General features: G+C 33.1%; 2 protein-coding genes across 3 annotated transcripts; both read left to right on the forward strand.

Annotated features, from left to right (window-relative positions):
* Positions 1,916-4,987, forward strand: LOC18591523. Of its 2 annotated transcripts, XM_007017690.2 has the most exons (7): positions 1,916-2,162; positions 2,743-2,894; positions 3,025-3,134; positions 3,251-3,336; positions 3,949-4,053; positions 4,148-4,318; positions 4,677-4,987. In XM_007017690.2, exons 1-6 carry the CDS (start codon positions 2,005-2,007, stop codon positions 4,266-4,268), a joined length of 732 nt encoding a protein of 243 aa, XP_007017752.2. In that variant the 5' UTR covers positions 1,916-2,004; the 3' UTR covers positions 4,269-4,318; positions 4,677-4,987. The 2 variants fall into 2 exon arrangements, with proteins under 2 accessions (XP_007017752.2, XP_017980890.1); XM_018125401.1 differs by lacking the exons at positions 4,148-4,318; positions 4,677-4,987 and having other exon boundaries at positions 3,251-3,304; positions 3,949-4,031.
* On the forward strand, positions 14,684-15,795 carry LOC18591524 (auxin-induced protein 6B). Its single transcript, XM_007017692.2, has one exon. The coding sequence runs from the start codon at positions 14,816-14,818 to the stop codon at positions 15,266-15,268; it is 453 nt and encodes a 150-aa protein (XP_007017754.2). The 5' UTR covers positions 14,684-14,815; the 3' UTR covers positions 15,269-15,795.

Here is a 15,995-nt window from a genome sequence, read left to right on the forward strand (position 1 = left end):
CCCCCCCCCCACTTCTTTTTCTTCCCTCTCCACTATCTACGGCTGCAGTTTGGAATTTGACTAATCCAAAATACAAGTCAAAAAGTTTATTCCCTTTGTGATCATCACATCTTGCACACATTGTTGATGTATGATAATAAAATAAAGTATGAAGTAATAGACACAAATGAATCATTTTCAAGTTAAATTTAAACATATACCTTAATAATAGCGATACAAGATAAATTAACGATACTAATCAAGTTTATACTATGCACAATTTGAGATATACCTCATTAATGCTCACGGGTGATATTGCATGAGAAAAGTTGAAATCCGACTAAAGTTTTTCTGCAAAAGAATAAAAGCAGCATGAATAGTTTAGCAGCTCGGGGGGATGGGAATGTAACAGTTGGGTCATTTATTTCTAAATATTTTAAGGGTACTTACTATGGTAACAAGGCAAGGTATTGACCATAGGTAAAGGAAATGGATACATCTCTCTGCTATCATTGATCACAGATTACTCAATTGCAAGTCCATTAAACATTTTTTTATATATATATTTGGGGGGAAGGTGAGAGTATGCGATAGTGACCAAAGCCAAGTGGATTCTTATCTCGAACTCTTGGTCAAACAATGGGTTTTTTATATATTATAATAATAATTACAGTGAAAGGAGATTAATTTTGTCTTTGTGCAAGGTAGCTGTATTGAGTTTATGATTACGATATGAAGCCAAATGCCTAATCATACCAAGGCGCAATGATGTTTAACCATGGTGATGAAAGATTATTGGATTGACCAACCATCTCCACGCCAAGGATTTGCTTTTACAATTTGCGCTTTCATGCCCGAAGGTTGGTGAAATCAGAAGATATACACTGCACTTTTTATGGTTCAATTATTATTTGGATAAATTTCACTTACACTTTTTATGATTTTAAGTTTTTTTATATAACAGTATGTATTAGGATTAAGTGAAATGAATCTGACTCCAACAAATTGACTAAATTCATTGATTAATTCGATCAATGATCAATTCAATTGTTAAAGATCGGTTAATTCGATCTATTCAATTGATTCTTAGTATTAATAACAATTATTTAACTTTAAGAAGGTCAAAAAATGAATGAATGAATTGTTAGCACAATCTTAATAATTTTTTTCCCAATTAGTTTCCATGGATAAGTTATGTTATCATGAGAGATTACATCGTTCATTTGACATAATAAAATTACTAAAATACTTTAAATTTAAAAATTATTTTATTTGTTCATATTTAAAATTTTATTAAAAAAATAATCTAGTAATTTTTCCTGAGAATAAATTTGTTGGCATAATGTTCAAATAAGCTTTTAAATTATTTAAAAAAATTCAAATAAAATTTTATTCTTTTAATACATTTAATCAAACCCTTATATTTTTATTATAGATCAAATAAGTCTTTATAATTAAAGATTGATTAATTACTATCAATCAAAATACCACTTGTTATTTTTTATTCAAATAATACTAATATAATGTTGATGTAAAAGGATGAAAAGTGCACATATGATATTATTATTATATTAAATTAACATATCACTTCGTTATCAATTATGATATATTACTATATTATATCATTATTAATTATGATATGTTAACATATTAAATTAATATCACGCGGTATAAAATGACAAATGATATTTTGATTAAGTTAATTATTAATAATAAAATATTTATTTAAAATAAAAATATAATAACTTATTTGATTCAAAATAAAAATATAAAATTTTTTTAATTTTTTAAAAAAATTGAAGTACTTTTTTGGACAGCCTTTACAGCCCAAAAATGTTAATCTTGGATTAAACTTTACTAGGCCCATATCTCATCAGAAAAAGCCAAGGTCCAGGCCTGTATTTATATTTTATTTTCTTCAGGGCTAGTTTGGTTCTACTCACGAGTCTTATACTTCTTGGTTTAGGGTTTTTCATGTTTCAGGGTTTTTGCTTTGCCACCTAGAAGAAGAACCTCAGAGTTGCAATGCTAAAATCCTCAAGTTTCAGCTTGGGTCATCAATCGCAGTTAAAAATGAAAGGACTAAGCGTAGCAGATGCTGATTTAGTGGTGTATGTACACCCATCGAAGAGTAGGAAGGTTTCCCAGGCCATCCTCCGTGAGCTTAGCTCTCTACTCTTCAAGTTCGTTCTTCTACCCTCCATGTTAGCTAAAACCCATACTAGTATTATTTTCTAATTCACCCAAAATCTGCTGATTTTGTTGATATATTGCCTGTGATTTGAACTTTTGTTTTCTTAAATGTTTAACTCTGTTTTTTTTTTTTTGGTCCTTTTTAAGAGAGAAGCTTTATGTTTTAGCTGAAAATTTCACTTGTTATATGAAGTTAGCTATAACGTAGAGCTGCTTCTGGGACTACTTGACTTGAAATTTTGAAATGTTAGTCCATTTTTACTTTTATTTTTCTTGTAAATAATAGCTTTTGTCTCTTTTTAAATGATTGGAGATACTTGATAATTGCGAGCTAGATGCTTTCAGGTGTTGCGAAAGTCTATTAGGCCCAATTTAATGTCTTTCAAAATCATCAAAGATGTAGAATTTCTGGATGATTGGCGATATTTTTTTTTGGCTCTGTTAGGATTAGTATTCAATTACATAGGATATGTCTTTATGCACTTCATGTCATGGTGATAATAATTAAATTGTGTGTGAGTATTTGCTTCCTTCTATCGCACTTTAAACTATTTCTGCTTTTCCTTGCAGGTTCAACGAAGCATTTGATGGTGTTTTATTGGCTTATGATGTTAACATTCAGGATAAGCAGGCAAAGATTCTTTCTGGTGTTCATCCTTATTTTGGTCTGAGACTAAAAGCAAATCTCCTACTTTTTTCACCAAAGTCAGATATGCTCTTAGGTACTTTTGCCATGATATTTCAGGTTATATATATAGTTATTGTTGTGATAAATATCACATTGCTTTGTACTTATTTAATTATGTGCACGCCTAAGATATTGTCTAAGCTAATTTTCTTTCCCATTTTCAGAGGGGAAAGTAGTGAAACTTTCTCAAGAGTCTATTCATGTCATTATTCTTGGTTTTTCCTCTGCAATCATAACAGCTCAAAACATTCGTGGAGAATTTAAGTATAAAACTGTGAGTAACAGTTCACCACCATGTTCTGAAGTTCTTTATTTGGTTGTGCATGTGTATATGGCAAGAGACTATATTAATTACTCTAGTTACTTACATAGTTGCTTATTCTTTCATAGAAAGATGAAGAGGAACTATTTGCCAGCAGATCTCACAAGCGTCATGTCATAAAGGTTGGAACCATGATCCGTTTTTTAGTCAAGAGGTGACAATTTCCTTTTAAAACAAAACTAGTAATTTACTTTAAGAATAGCATATGTTTTTCAATATTTTACTATTTTGGTTATCATCAATGTTTTATTGCAAGCTAGAGCAAAGTGATATTCTTCGTGTGTTTATATAGTTACATACTCAGCTCTAATTATCCTTCTAGTTATTCTTTGTGTTCAAGGCCAAGTTCGACATTTTTCATTTCTAATTAATGATAACAATACATATTCTCACCACGCTAATTGATTTTTTGCCCACTTTGCCTTTCTAATTTCATTTGTCAATCATTCATCCTTAAAACAAAGGTTCTTAGTTCAATCTTTCATGGGTGCTACACTAATGCTACCACATTCAGAACAATCAAAATATTGATCCATTACAAACCAATGGATCATTGCTTCAGTCTTTAGGCCTCAGTTCTGTATGCATGCCTGCTCACTAATGTTTTACTGTATTTCATCAGTCAAGTTTATTTCTATTTGAAATTTAAACTTAGCTGAAATTCCAATTTTTTTTATTTTTATTTTTCCCTTTGGAGAATTGGCAGAAGCCTGGTGGTTAAGGACACCTTGATCAAATGAATTTTGACATTGATTCTTCTTTGCAGTTTTGATGAGGAAATACTTCACATCATCGGGTCTCTGATGCCTGCTCACACAGGAAGCATTTGTTGGTTAGATAGGAATTTGGAAGAAATTTCAGAATTTGATAGGTTTTTAAATAAACTAAAAAGTTTTTGAATGGCAAATTTTCTGTATGTTAACTTGCAAAGGTCTTAATCAAAACGTTGTTGTATAATTCTGTAGGAGTGCTACGAAGAGTAGAGGTAGAGAATGGCAGGAGGATAAAACTTTTGAAGGAACAACTCCCTTGAGCTACAATAATCACATTCAAAAGTCAAAAAAACGTAGAATCACTGAAGATTAACGAAGCTTGCTTCCAATTACTGATTGATCAAGGAGATATCTTGTTCTCAGGTAATATGTGGACTCTTTCATTTGCTCTCTGTGAATGTTTTCTAATACCTATATCTGGTAGTCTTTATTAGGTTGAATTGTTATTCTCTTTACTTACTTTTACAGTCATATGTTTAGAGTAATCAGCTCATCAACTATCACTTGGATTGATCCAATGCATAGATTAAATACCGTGATTAATCGAATTCTTGTAGGAGTGCTTCTCTGTTCTGCGTTACTGCTTTAGTCCCCACATTCAATTGCTTGCAAAATACAAATGCATTGTAAAATAGTGCAGCTTTCTAATGCTGTAGTTTGCTGTATTTATTTTTGAAAATTGGTTTTGATAGCAAATTTATAAATTTTTGTGCTATTGCAGGTAGCAGAAGGTCCATACAAATGAAAATACATCGCTTTCTTTTGATGACTTTGGCAAGGAATATATGCTCTTCTGAGGAAGGTGGTTGACAGTTCGAAATCTGCCCTTAGTCCTTCCTACACCAAGATCCCCAAAATTGAGACAAAGAATGCATTAGTTTTACCCCTGAGAAGTGGGTATTTTTTGTTTCCTGGTGTTGTACATCGAGGGAAAGTCTTTTTGTACTTTGTACATCGTAGGCTTGGCCATGTTCATACATACGCTAACACTACTATTATCAAAAAGAAATGCTTTGCCCCCTTGTTTCGTGATGGCTTCTTGTCATGTTTTGTCCAATTTTGATTTATGTCAATGTTTACTGATAAATTCAGTTACCCGCATTTTCTGGCTTCAATCTGCTCTGTTAGATGGAAGGAAGACGGAGTGGCGGTGTTTTTGGGAACCGTCAGCCAATTCGTAGTATTTTAAGAGACAATGGCTAATTCGTGCAAGTCGTAGATTCTGATGAACTCTGCTACAATGGATCTAATTGGCCAGCAATATGGAAAGTGAAACATAATTTACACATAACTTGTCGATGAATATGATAGATTATCCTCATACCCAAATGTATTTCTTAAAGTTTGGAAAAGATTTCGTGTTATTTTCATGAACCAAAAAGGTCGTATCAGCCTGTACACGATCCGGACAATTGGGCAGAAAGAACTTCCTCGTACCCATGGGCCAACATCCGAAATGACGGAGGCCCGAAGGCTGTAATTAAACCTGCACCACACGTTGCTGCTGGATGGTGTTGATCACCCAAAGTGGGCAGTATTCAGAGGTAAATAATCATGCTTCTCAATGAATATTGGGATTGCGCCACTTTTAGTGAAAGACTGAAGGGTACAGCCAACTCGGACACATGTCAAATGGGCTACACAACCTCAGATTGTGTAAATCTAATCGTTGTTGATTGTGGTAGACACCACCAAATACCATACAAGAAAGAAGGTGGACGACATCTGTGATGGTTAGTCAATCATTTTTATGGTGGATTCGGATTATCGGGGGTTGCAACAAGTACATTCCATTTTGTGCCATGTACCTATGATTGCCATTGCAGCTGGATTACATATTTTGGGCGGCTTACAGATAACCAATACAGACAGATCCCTTTTTTAGCTGTTGCAAGAAAAAAAGAACCCTATATTCATTTATTCTCCATTTTCACCATTATCATCAGGTATGGTATGGGGTTTCTTTCAAAAAACAACCCACTTATATATAATATTTGTGTATGCATGTATTCCTCCTGGACCCATCTTTCAAAAGTCCAATAAAGAAATGATTAAAAAGAGGAGTCAGGAGTGGTAGAAGACGGGGTTTTCAGGTTTGGTAGATGATTCTCACTACTTCCATCAAACACCCAACCCCATGTGATCTGTCATTATTTTAACCAGAAAAAAACAGAAACGATAATGACAAACTTTCCCCCGTATAATCCGGGCCTGTAACATGCTTCAGGCTCTCTCTCTTGATCGAAGTAAATGGCTTGATTCTGCCCTTTTTTCTGGGCGACGGGACAGTTAAAACTTCAACTCCTCCTTCGTATAGTGGCACTTCAAGCATGTGTATCAGTGTATGCATACAAGAGAGAGAGAGAGAGATTTTGTTATCACTTGGAATCTTTGTTCGGTTTACCTCTCATTGTCTTATGCACATCTGACAAATCTTTCTGTGTCTCTGTCTCTGCATGTTGTGAAAGGATTTGGAAGATCATGTATAGATGCGAGGATGATATTTCTATAGATTTTGAAGCGGGAAAAAGGTTTTTAATCATGTAAATAATCAACTGCTTTCATTCTCTTTTACAAAGTTGAGATGTGTATATATTCCTTGATTTAGGAATAGTTTTGAAGCAGATTTAAGTACCCATAATCTTAATTAACTTTGACAGCACTAAAGTAATGTGCTTAACATTGTTTAGAATGTGTGAACAAGCTATGGTACATGGGAAAGAAAATATTCAGATGTGACTAGAAGAATATCAGAGGAGATGAACTTAAAGATAATGGGGCAGAAAGCATTAGCTAAATCAATCCGTATCTTTTCATTGCAATCTTTGATCTTAACGAGCTGAAGACAGGCACGTCCAATCATTTCCAATCATTTTATGCAATGATTACGTTAGACTCCCATGGGAAATTATTAGCACTCTCTCAGAGTAATTTGACCCCCTAACATCCCCACTCCCACCATGAATTGTTCGTCGCATAAACATCATTTTGTTCCCTAATCACGTCCCACTCCCAAGGGTCACACAAAATCTATCATTAATGATGGAGTATTAGTTGTCAGTTAACTTCCATTACAACGATATCGCCTTTATCTTCAAGGAGAGAAAGGAAAGAGACGGTTAGACAAGCGTGGGGGATGCTAAGACAGCTAGCAATTTCTGTGTTTTATAAAAACCCCAAGCTTTTCTTTTAAAAAATAATCCAGTTTCAGGAAAAAAGAAGCAATGATTGCACACAATATGAGGTCTTATGAAAGCTTGGAAGCATGGGGGGTTATGGCCATGGGGGCTCCTGTCTGTCAGTACGGATTTCTTAGGACTAACCAACCAAAAAACCTAAAGAAAAACAAAGAAAAAGAGAAAGTAATGGGCTTTGATTGGCTGTTTTTGCGTGGATTGATCCACCCCATGTGAATATCTTATAATTCCTGTAGAATTTAAAAGCCTGCAAATTCCTATGAAAGTTTCATTCACTCACTCATGTCCTGCAGCAAGGACACTGGTCTATTACCAGGGTTAAAGATTCTCCTTTCCACCGTCCAAGTTCTTGTTTGGGTCTGAAAAGCTGGAAACAAAAGGAGGAAACCCCTAACTTTAGAGCGTGTGCTCAAGTGTTGATATAATAAAAGGCAAAAGTGCATTGATTCTTTGGGGATTAAAAACCGAAGCAAAGTTTGATGTTTGAAAAAACTGTTTCAAGATGAACTGGGTTTCCTTTTATAAACTGTAATGGTAGCAAATATGTACGTGCTAGAGCAACTCCATCTGTCCTATCTTCTTCTTTTGGTCGCACATTTGCTGACTTTATCTATGTGCATGGTGGGTTACATGTTTGTGCTAATCATGATGTCTCTTCACGTACGGCTCATCACCCTGCCAGCACCATATGCACTCCTAATTTTATTTTCCATTATACTTCAAAATAAAAAAAGTCGACCTTATATATATATATATATATATATAAGTTAAGGGTTTATCATACCTTTTTGCTATATATAGAATAATTTTCAACGTATATAGTATGGAAAAATGAATCTTAGTGAAAATGACTTTGGGAATGTTTGAGGGTGTAAGAGGGGTATAGCTTAGCTTAACTTTAATAATAAGACTATTAAAAGCCTGGGTTTTATCATAATTTATAGAAAGCTCCATTTCATGGCCACGTACATAATACTTCAACACACATTCAAAACTTCATTCAAAGTAAGTAAAAACCGTTACAATAATCACGAGAATATCACATGGTTCGGATGAAATTTTTTATTAATTATAGTTTCAATTCCATTTAGAAAAATCTGTATATAAATTTAAAGACAACACGATAAAATAAAATTCCATTAATATTGATTATAGTATTATTGATGAAATATTTCATCGGAAATGATTACAAAACCTATATAACTTATTTCGTCATAATCTATAAACAATCCATTGATAATAAGTAGTATATATATTTAGTCCAAATTATCCAATTTTCTTGGAGTGTCTAACTCTGAGAATTGACCAGAAATTTAATATAAGAAAGGACAAAATTACTGTTATCAACGACTAAAAGTGTCGATGAGCTGGTTAAATTAATTAACTGTCTCAATCAATATTTATTCCTAAAATCCACGCATATAATTAACCATATGACTGCTGGTATAGAATAGGAAATTTGATGTCCTTTTAAATTTAATATATGTTGAGAAGAGGTTGCCATATGGAAAAAATTTTAATTTTTTGCAAACGAGGAATTGCTGTTTTGATAGTGATAGGAGGTGTAGGATCATAACATGGAAACAAAAAAAAAACAGATATTATTGTTTAAGAATGATTAATTATTGGTCAAAATATATCAATGGCTGTTTGGATGCCCAGAAAATTAAAATTAAAATTAAATAAAATAATTGCAGACTATAGTGTAAAAGAGGTTGCATGGAGAGTGTTCAGACCCTAATTCATTTTATTATAAGCTAGTGAACAAAAAATACTTTAGTTTTTAGTGCTATATTCTGCTATGGTTCTGACACGTCTAAAGCAAAGAAATTGCATGGTTGCTTCTTTTAAATTAGTTCTTACCAAACCAAACTGAAGCTCAACGTTGGTGTTTGCCAATGCTTCCAAATTTAGTTCACAGATTCTTCCCCAATTCAAGTAGATGGTTTTGTACGGAATCAAAGGGTGGTGGGGGTTGTTTGTTAGCTCCACAACTGGCTACAGCTATGCACGAACACCCTGCTTAGTTAGTTCTACTGAAATCCTTGTCAGTAATCCCTGGTTAGGACAAAACCCTCCCGGACATTGAAAGATGTTACATGGTTGAAGCTAACCTGCAACTTGGGACTGGGTTTTTTAAATAATGCAGTCTTTTTCCTGTTTTCGATAAGCAAGTTGGGGTTCATCACATTCTCCCATCGATAATTAATGTTGGGTTCTTGCTTCGTGATTTGAAGATTGGATCGGCTTCTTGTTGAGAAGCTCTAAAATCATTTTAAGTTTTTATTATTTTTTTAAAAAGAAAACATATATGTTTATTAATGACGTATATTTACATATACAACTGAACTAGTACCTACTACTTTCGATAAATATTACAGTATGGGGTAGAAAGTCTTAACACGTGAATATATTGAAGATTTTACTTTATCTTAATCATATTTGAAAAAAAGGAAAAATAAACTCTTTAATGATAGATGAATCGAAATGACCAAATTCCAAATAATTAATAATCTCGAGATTAAAATGATGCGCTGATCAAATGAACATGATTATGTACGACTTATGTCGTTTGTGAACGACAACTCCACGTAAGAGGTTTTGGATTAATGACAAGAGAAACATAGTATTAATACAATATTTTAACACATTAATCCAAAATTATGACGTGGACTTGTTCCAAGCTTCTAATATAGGCCTAAAGAATTGTCCTAGTGGATCATGTAGGTACTGCAAGACACCCCCACGTTTGCATTATCTTAATTTTCTCAATCATCGCTCAATATATATAAAATAAAAACAAATAATCAAAAAAGCAATGATAGACATTTTTTTTTTTGGATTTTAGATAAACTTTTAAAAATATAGTCTGGACCTTCAACGTGTCAAGCTCTCGGGGATGTTTTGCATACGCCGAAAGTGACACATAAAATTCTAAACATGATAAAGGCATTGTTCTAATTCCTACACTAAGCTCTCTAAGCTAGCATGTGCCAGCTAGGTGGATTAATAAGCAGTTTAATAAGTTTTTTTTCCTAACAGCAAGAATTGTCGGCCTTAATCCGGGCTTAATTACCCTAAATAATAAAAGTTTAATGAATGAGAAGCAAGAGGATAAAAGGAGATTCCCGATTCCCAAAAGCAAAACAGACAGACATTAGTAGGGAGTTAGCAAGCAAAAAGTATTTTCTGTTGTAACTAAAGAAGTAAAAAGAACCCAACACACACGTCTTCATTCCACCTTCCAAAAGTAATTAACTGCCTTTCTCTAACTTTTGCAAGCCCTTTTTTATTTTCTTTTGTCCTCTCCTTTCTCCAAAGCCTTGTGTTGCCATGACCTGCAAAGCAAGAATCTTTTCAAACCTAAGCTTAGCTTTGATCCAATAGATTCTAAAAGAGAAAGATATATATAGTGTGGAATAGCATTTGAGTATTTTATTCATTAGTAGTGTATAATTTCTTACTTAAAGAGTAAGGTTTAAATTTTTTTTTTCAAATTTAAAAAGTACTCAAAACATTTAACTCATTGATTAATACATGATTCCTTTGTTTAAAAAATAAAAATTAAAATTTTTTTCTCTCAATTATATATATAGAGTATAGATTAATGTTGATGTATAAAGCAAATTAAAACAAAAAGCTGTAAATATAAAATATTATTATTTTTATCTTTTTTTTATTAATGATTGACAGTAAACATATTTATCGTACGCATACATATACTTATATATTTACACAAATTGATAAATGGATGTATTTATAAATATAAAGATTTATAAAAAAAATTATCGTTAGTCAATGATTCATAACGATTAAGATATATTTAATGTGATGTTATTGTTTTTTTTTTCTAATGATAACATTATTGATTGTGTGATATATGGTTATGGGCACATGTTATCGTCAGATTGATACAAACACTTAAATTTCATTATTAAGAGCTCTGTTTTTTCCATCAATCTTTTTGGGGTAATTTAGGGCTAGTAGGTAAGTTTGGGTGTGAGTGGAATACACACAAGGTTTTACCAATTAAAATTTACGGCAGCCCGTACGAGAAGCGAGAGGGAAGGCCGTGGGGTCCGTAAGGCCCGTGACACGTTTCAGTACAACTAGGCGGCTACGAACCTAGACACCAACTCTTCCAAAAAGTACCTCCAAGTCCTCTAACTTTGTTTTTCTTTTTTTTTCTCTCTCTCGCCACATATAATATAATCTTAGTGGCCCATTTGGGGAGCCATGGGTCCCGCTCAGCCCACCCCTCACTCATGGCTTCCCGCAACTGAAAGACGGTGCCATGTCAGCACACTGACACTTACGTGGGAAAACGGAATTCCTCCATTGTCGCGCATCGTTTCCCACCTTATTTAAGGTTACTCGCCACACCACCAATCGGAATTTTGGATATTTCTTGGCATGTCCCACTCTCCATGACCTATTGCCTCTTGATTTTTGGCACTTTTAATTATTTGAACCAAGTTAATTTAGCCGCAAGTTTATATAATTTTCATCAATTCTTTAAAAAATAATATAATAATTACGAAAATATTTCTATAAATATAATTTTAGCAAGTGTTTATAGAGACTTTTTTCATATTATGTTTTATTTTATACACATATTATTATAAATTAGGAAAAATCAAGTATAGTAGTAGTATTTAAAAAGAATCTAAACTAATATATATTCCCTAAATCTTCCAATATATTTTGTGTAGATTGAAACAAAGGGGAAAGGTTTACTAAAATGGGAAGCAAACAAGTAAGGGGAAAGAATTAACATGTTGGGTGATCTATGCTATAATAGAGAGAGAAGATATAATTGTAGCTTTATGTTTGCCCAATCCATTTAGGTTTATGTCTTTATGTTTTTTCTTAATGCTGTCTCTACGGTGTTTGGGGATGTATTTGGTTAAAAATTCAAAGACATTTCGCAAAAACAAAATAAATGATGTGATCCTTAAATCCTAGCAAGTGGGGTTTGTAACGTACACATACTATGGCGTTCGGGGGGATGCACCCTACCTCCCACAACATGCACGTGGCCCCATGGATCCCAATAGGCCCATCTTGACCTTTCAACCGGATCGAGTAATCTTTTTTGTTTATAATTTTTTTATTTATTAAGAGCTTATTTGGTTTAATTTTTTTTTAAATTTAAAAGTTATTATTAAGTTCTTACGAAAAATAATAATTTTTAAAATTAAGTTAAAACTGTTTGGTAAACTGTTTAACAAAATAAATTATATAAGCTATAATTTAAATTAAAATTACCATAAAAGGTATTCATACTATATTCAATTACCTAATAAGTTATAATGTAATGTTTTAAGTTTGTATATAATTTCAGACGTTAAAATCGAAAAAATCAATAAAAAAAGGAATAAATTTCAAACTTGTATAGTAGCAATAATATTAGATTTTTGTTAATCTAACAAGTAATCAGATCATGATACTTTAATTTAAAAAAAAAAGAAAAAAAAGGAAACGATGTATTTAATATCAAATTTTTTTTTGGTGAAAAAAAGAGAAAATCTTTAAATAGTATTTGAATGCAATTTTGAATTTTAGATTTTTTTTCTCTTAATATTTGTAAGAACAAAAAAATTTTAAATTTTGATATTTTGTTGTTGAGTTTTCTGTTTTTTTATTAGTTTTTGTAGAGAGAAGTAGAGAAAGGGAAATCGTGATTTACGTTGAATAATAGTAATTTGTAAAGAGAGNTTTTTTTTACACTTTTTTTTTTTAATTTTAATTAAAAATATTTTTAAATTTTTAAAAAATCATGTTTGTCTTAACTTCTGATTTTAAGAAATAAATAAATTAAAAAAAATTAAACCAAACATATACTAGGTCGGAAAAAAAAATAACGAAAATGATTGATCTTTGATGGTCTACTCTCGCTTAAGAGACTTTGATGCTCATAATTAGAAAAGAAGTTTGGGGTTTGATTAGGCGAGAGATGTAGCTTAAAACAAGGGGTTCAATGAGTGATTAGGAAGGGGGAGGGAGGCAATTGATTTTGGCAGTTTGTTTTGGGAAATTAAAGAAAGGGGAAGATGGGGCATCGTCGCACATGGGGAATGGTCAGATATGGAGAATACAAAAATCGTTGCTTTAGTAGAGCCGGATTTTTTTTAATGTTTTAGGAAACAAAAGCATCTTCAATTGACTCAACCACTTTTAAGGGACACAACCTTTCTTCCAACTTTTGCATGTGGTGGGTTTTTTTTTTTAGGCTTCAATTTCTTCTACTTCGTGCGTTATAGGACAACCTTTTTTTAATTGCATGCTCCCTCGCTCCTCTTCTCTCTCTCTCTCTCTCTTTGTGGCTGCTGTAGCTCTGTACCCTGATAAGATCCACATGGTTTATCTTTGATTTGCTTAACTTGAATTAATGACGTCGAGTTCCATACTTCAAAGAAAGCTGCGTTGGTCAGACTTCTTTTCCCCGATGAATATGCGGGTGCTGCAAATTTGACTGCTATTGAAAGATAATCATTATCGGCAGTTTAATTAACTCGATAAGTCAAGCTTTGGTTTACCATCTCCACTCTTATCAGTCAACCAAAAACGCTTTCACTTTTCAACAATTAAACAGGAATTATCGTGTGCTATTAATATTTTATTTTTAAATATTTACATTCTTTAACTTTTTACGAAAAAATTTTAAATACATTTCATAATAACTCGATAATTAAAATATTACTTATTAATTTATATCATATAATATTACTATATTATGTTGATATGTTACAAGAGATAATTACGTAATATTCTTACTTTTTTATATTATAAATATAATTTTTATAAATTTTTTTGCTTTTTTTCCACATTAAAAAAATCAATATTTATATTTATAATCACCATAAAATAAAATAAAAACAATTTTTTAAGAAGGAATAAAAGAAAGTTTTCCACATTATGTCATTTTCAAATTGATTTTGGACTAAATTCAAAAAAGTTATAATGTTGTCCGCAACCCCACCAAAATTATTAACATTGGAATACTAAATTAGTAATCCTTCCATTTTATATATAAATTAGTAATCCTTCCCTTTTAGTAATCTTTCCAACTTCAAAACAGAGAGAGAGAGAGAGAGTAAGAACATTAAAATACTTTTAAAAAATCTATCCTCCTAGATATCAATCTTTTCAAGGTCACAATAATTAAAAATTAAAAAAGAAGAAAGAAAAGTTTACTCCAAATTACTCACATGACATACTCATTCGTACCAATTTATTCTAGAGTTCAATGTATCAAAAGCATAAAATCTTTCTCTAAAGATTGCATGACATCTATCTTTGCATTAAACATTTGGAATTTCTTTTGATTTTTGCATCATTAATTTTGTCCTCTTTTTGTATTTGTTTTACTATTATCCTACAAAATTATTATTATTATTATTGTTATTGTTTATCCAAATGTAAAAGACATTTGGGCTTTTTATTTGCTTCATCAACAGCAGACACAGTCTCGTAATTATCTCGAACTTTGAGGGTGCTTTCCCACCTGGCCTTTTATAAAATCCTCCTCCCTCCCAAACTCTCAAATCCCCCCCTCCCAGCAAAAAATAAAAAGTTCCTATTTTTCTCGCCAAAGTGAACTCTCGATCCTCAAAACCAAAGGCAAACAGAGATTTCTTTGAGGTTTTTTTTTCTCGGGAAAATGTCCGCGGGGCTTGGAAAATGCAGCAAAATCCGCCACATTGTGAGGCTTAGGCAAATGCTGCGGCGGTGGAGGAACAAGGCTCGGATGTCAGCGGGCCGCATCCCGTCCGATGTGCCGGAGGGACACGTGGCGGTCTGTGTTGGGATGAGTTGCAGGAGATTCGTTGTGCGCGCGACGTACCTAAACCATCCCGTCTTCAAGAAACTGCTTGTGCAAGCCGAGGAGGAGTACGGCTTCACCAACCAAGGCCCATTGGCGATCCCCTGCGATGAGTCCGTTTTCGAGGAAGTGATCCGGTTTATTTCCCGGTCGGAGTCGGGTCACTCGGCAAGGTTTGTGAACTTGGAGGACTTTAAAGGGAACTGCCACGTGGGAATCAGGAGTCAGCTTGATTTGTGGACCGAATCTCGACCGTTACTTCATGGGTTCGCAGAGAAAACAATCTGGTAATTAAAGACGCAGTGGAAATAGAAAGGAGAGAGGCTTTGATTCTGACCCGGGGTTTTTGACTCAGTTCCGAGTTAGCTCGAGTGAACAATTAATTATACACACTGCTGGAGTCAGTGAGTTTGCCCAGTTGATGAGTTGGTTACTAATTCGTGGGTATTTACTTACCATGGTAAAAAAAAGGTAAGTTAGTGGGGGTTTTCCTTTTTCTTTTTTTTTTCTTTTGTGCCCTTTATCGAAAATTGCTTGTAATTGGTTAAAAATTGGGGCGTAAAATGAGCTGAGTCAATGTATATTAACTCCGGAGAATGCACGGAGATGGCAGAAAAATGGTGGGTGAGTTATCCACCGAGTCGTCCCGGGTTCGAATCGGAGTGGAGGCCAAAAAAAAAAAGGTTGAGACTTTGAGACACATGAATTCATGAAGAAGAAACAAAGAAAAACAAAAAAAGAAGTGATTGGTTGTAAATTCTGTGATTTATTGATTGAATGAAAGAATTGTAGAGATATTCCATCAATGATTTCCACTATGGGACCTTCCATTTTTATTCTTCTTTTAAATTATTTTTTAATTTCTAAAATTTGCGATTTTTAATGTAGCAAGAATGACATAGTGTTTCAATCATGGTGGCCGTTGTGGGCGTTATGATGGCACCAACCCACGTGAAAGCAAGTGTCCCTCCCCATAATCCCATTGCCTCTGTTTCACCTGGTTCAACCCTCTCTTGTC

Source organism: Theobroma cacao, chromosome 8 (genome assembly GCF_000208745.1).
Source record: "Theobroma cacao cultivar B97-61/B2 chromosome 8, Criollo_cocoa_genome_V2, whole genome shotgun sequence".
NCBI classification, from domain to species: Eukaryota; Viridiplantae; Streptophyta; class Magnoliopsida; order Malvales; family Malvaceae; genus Theobroma; species Theobroma cacao.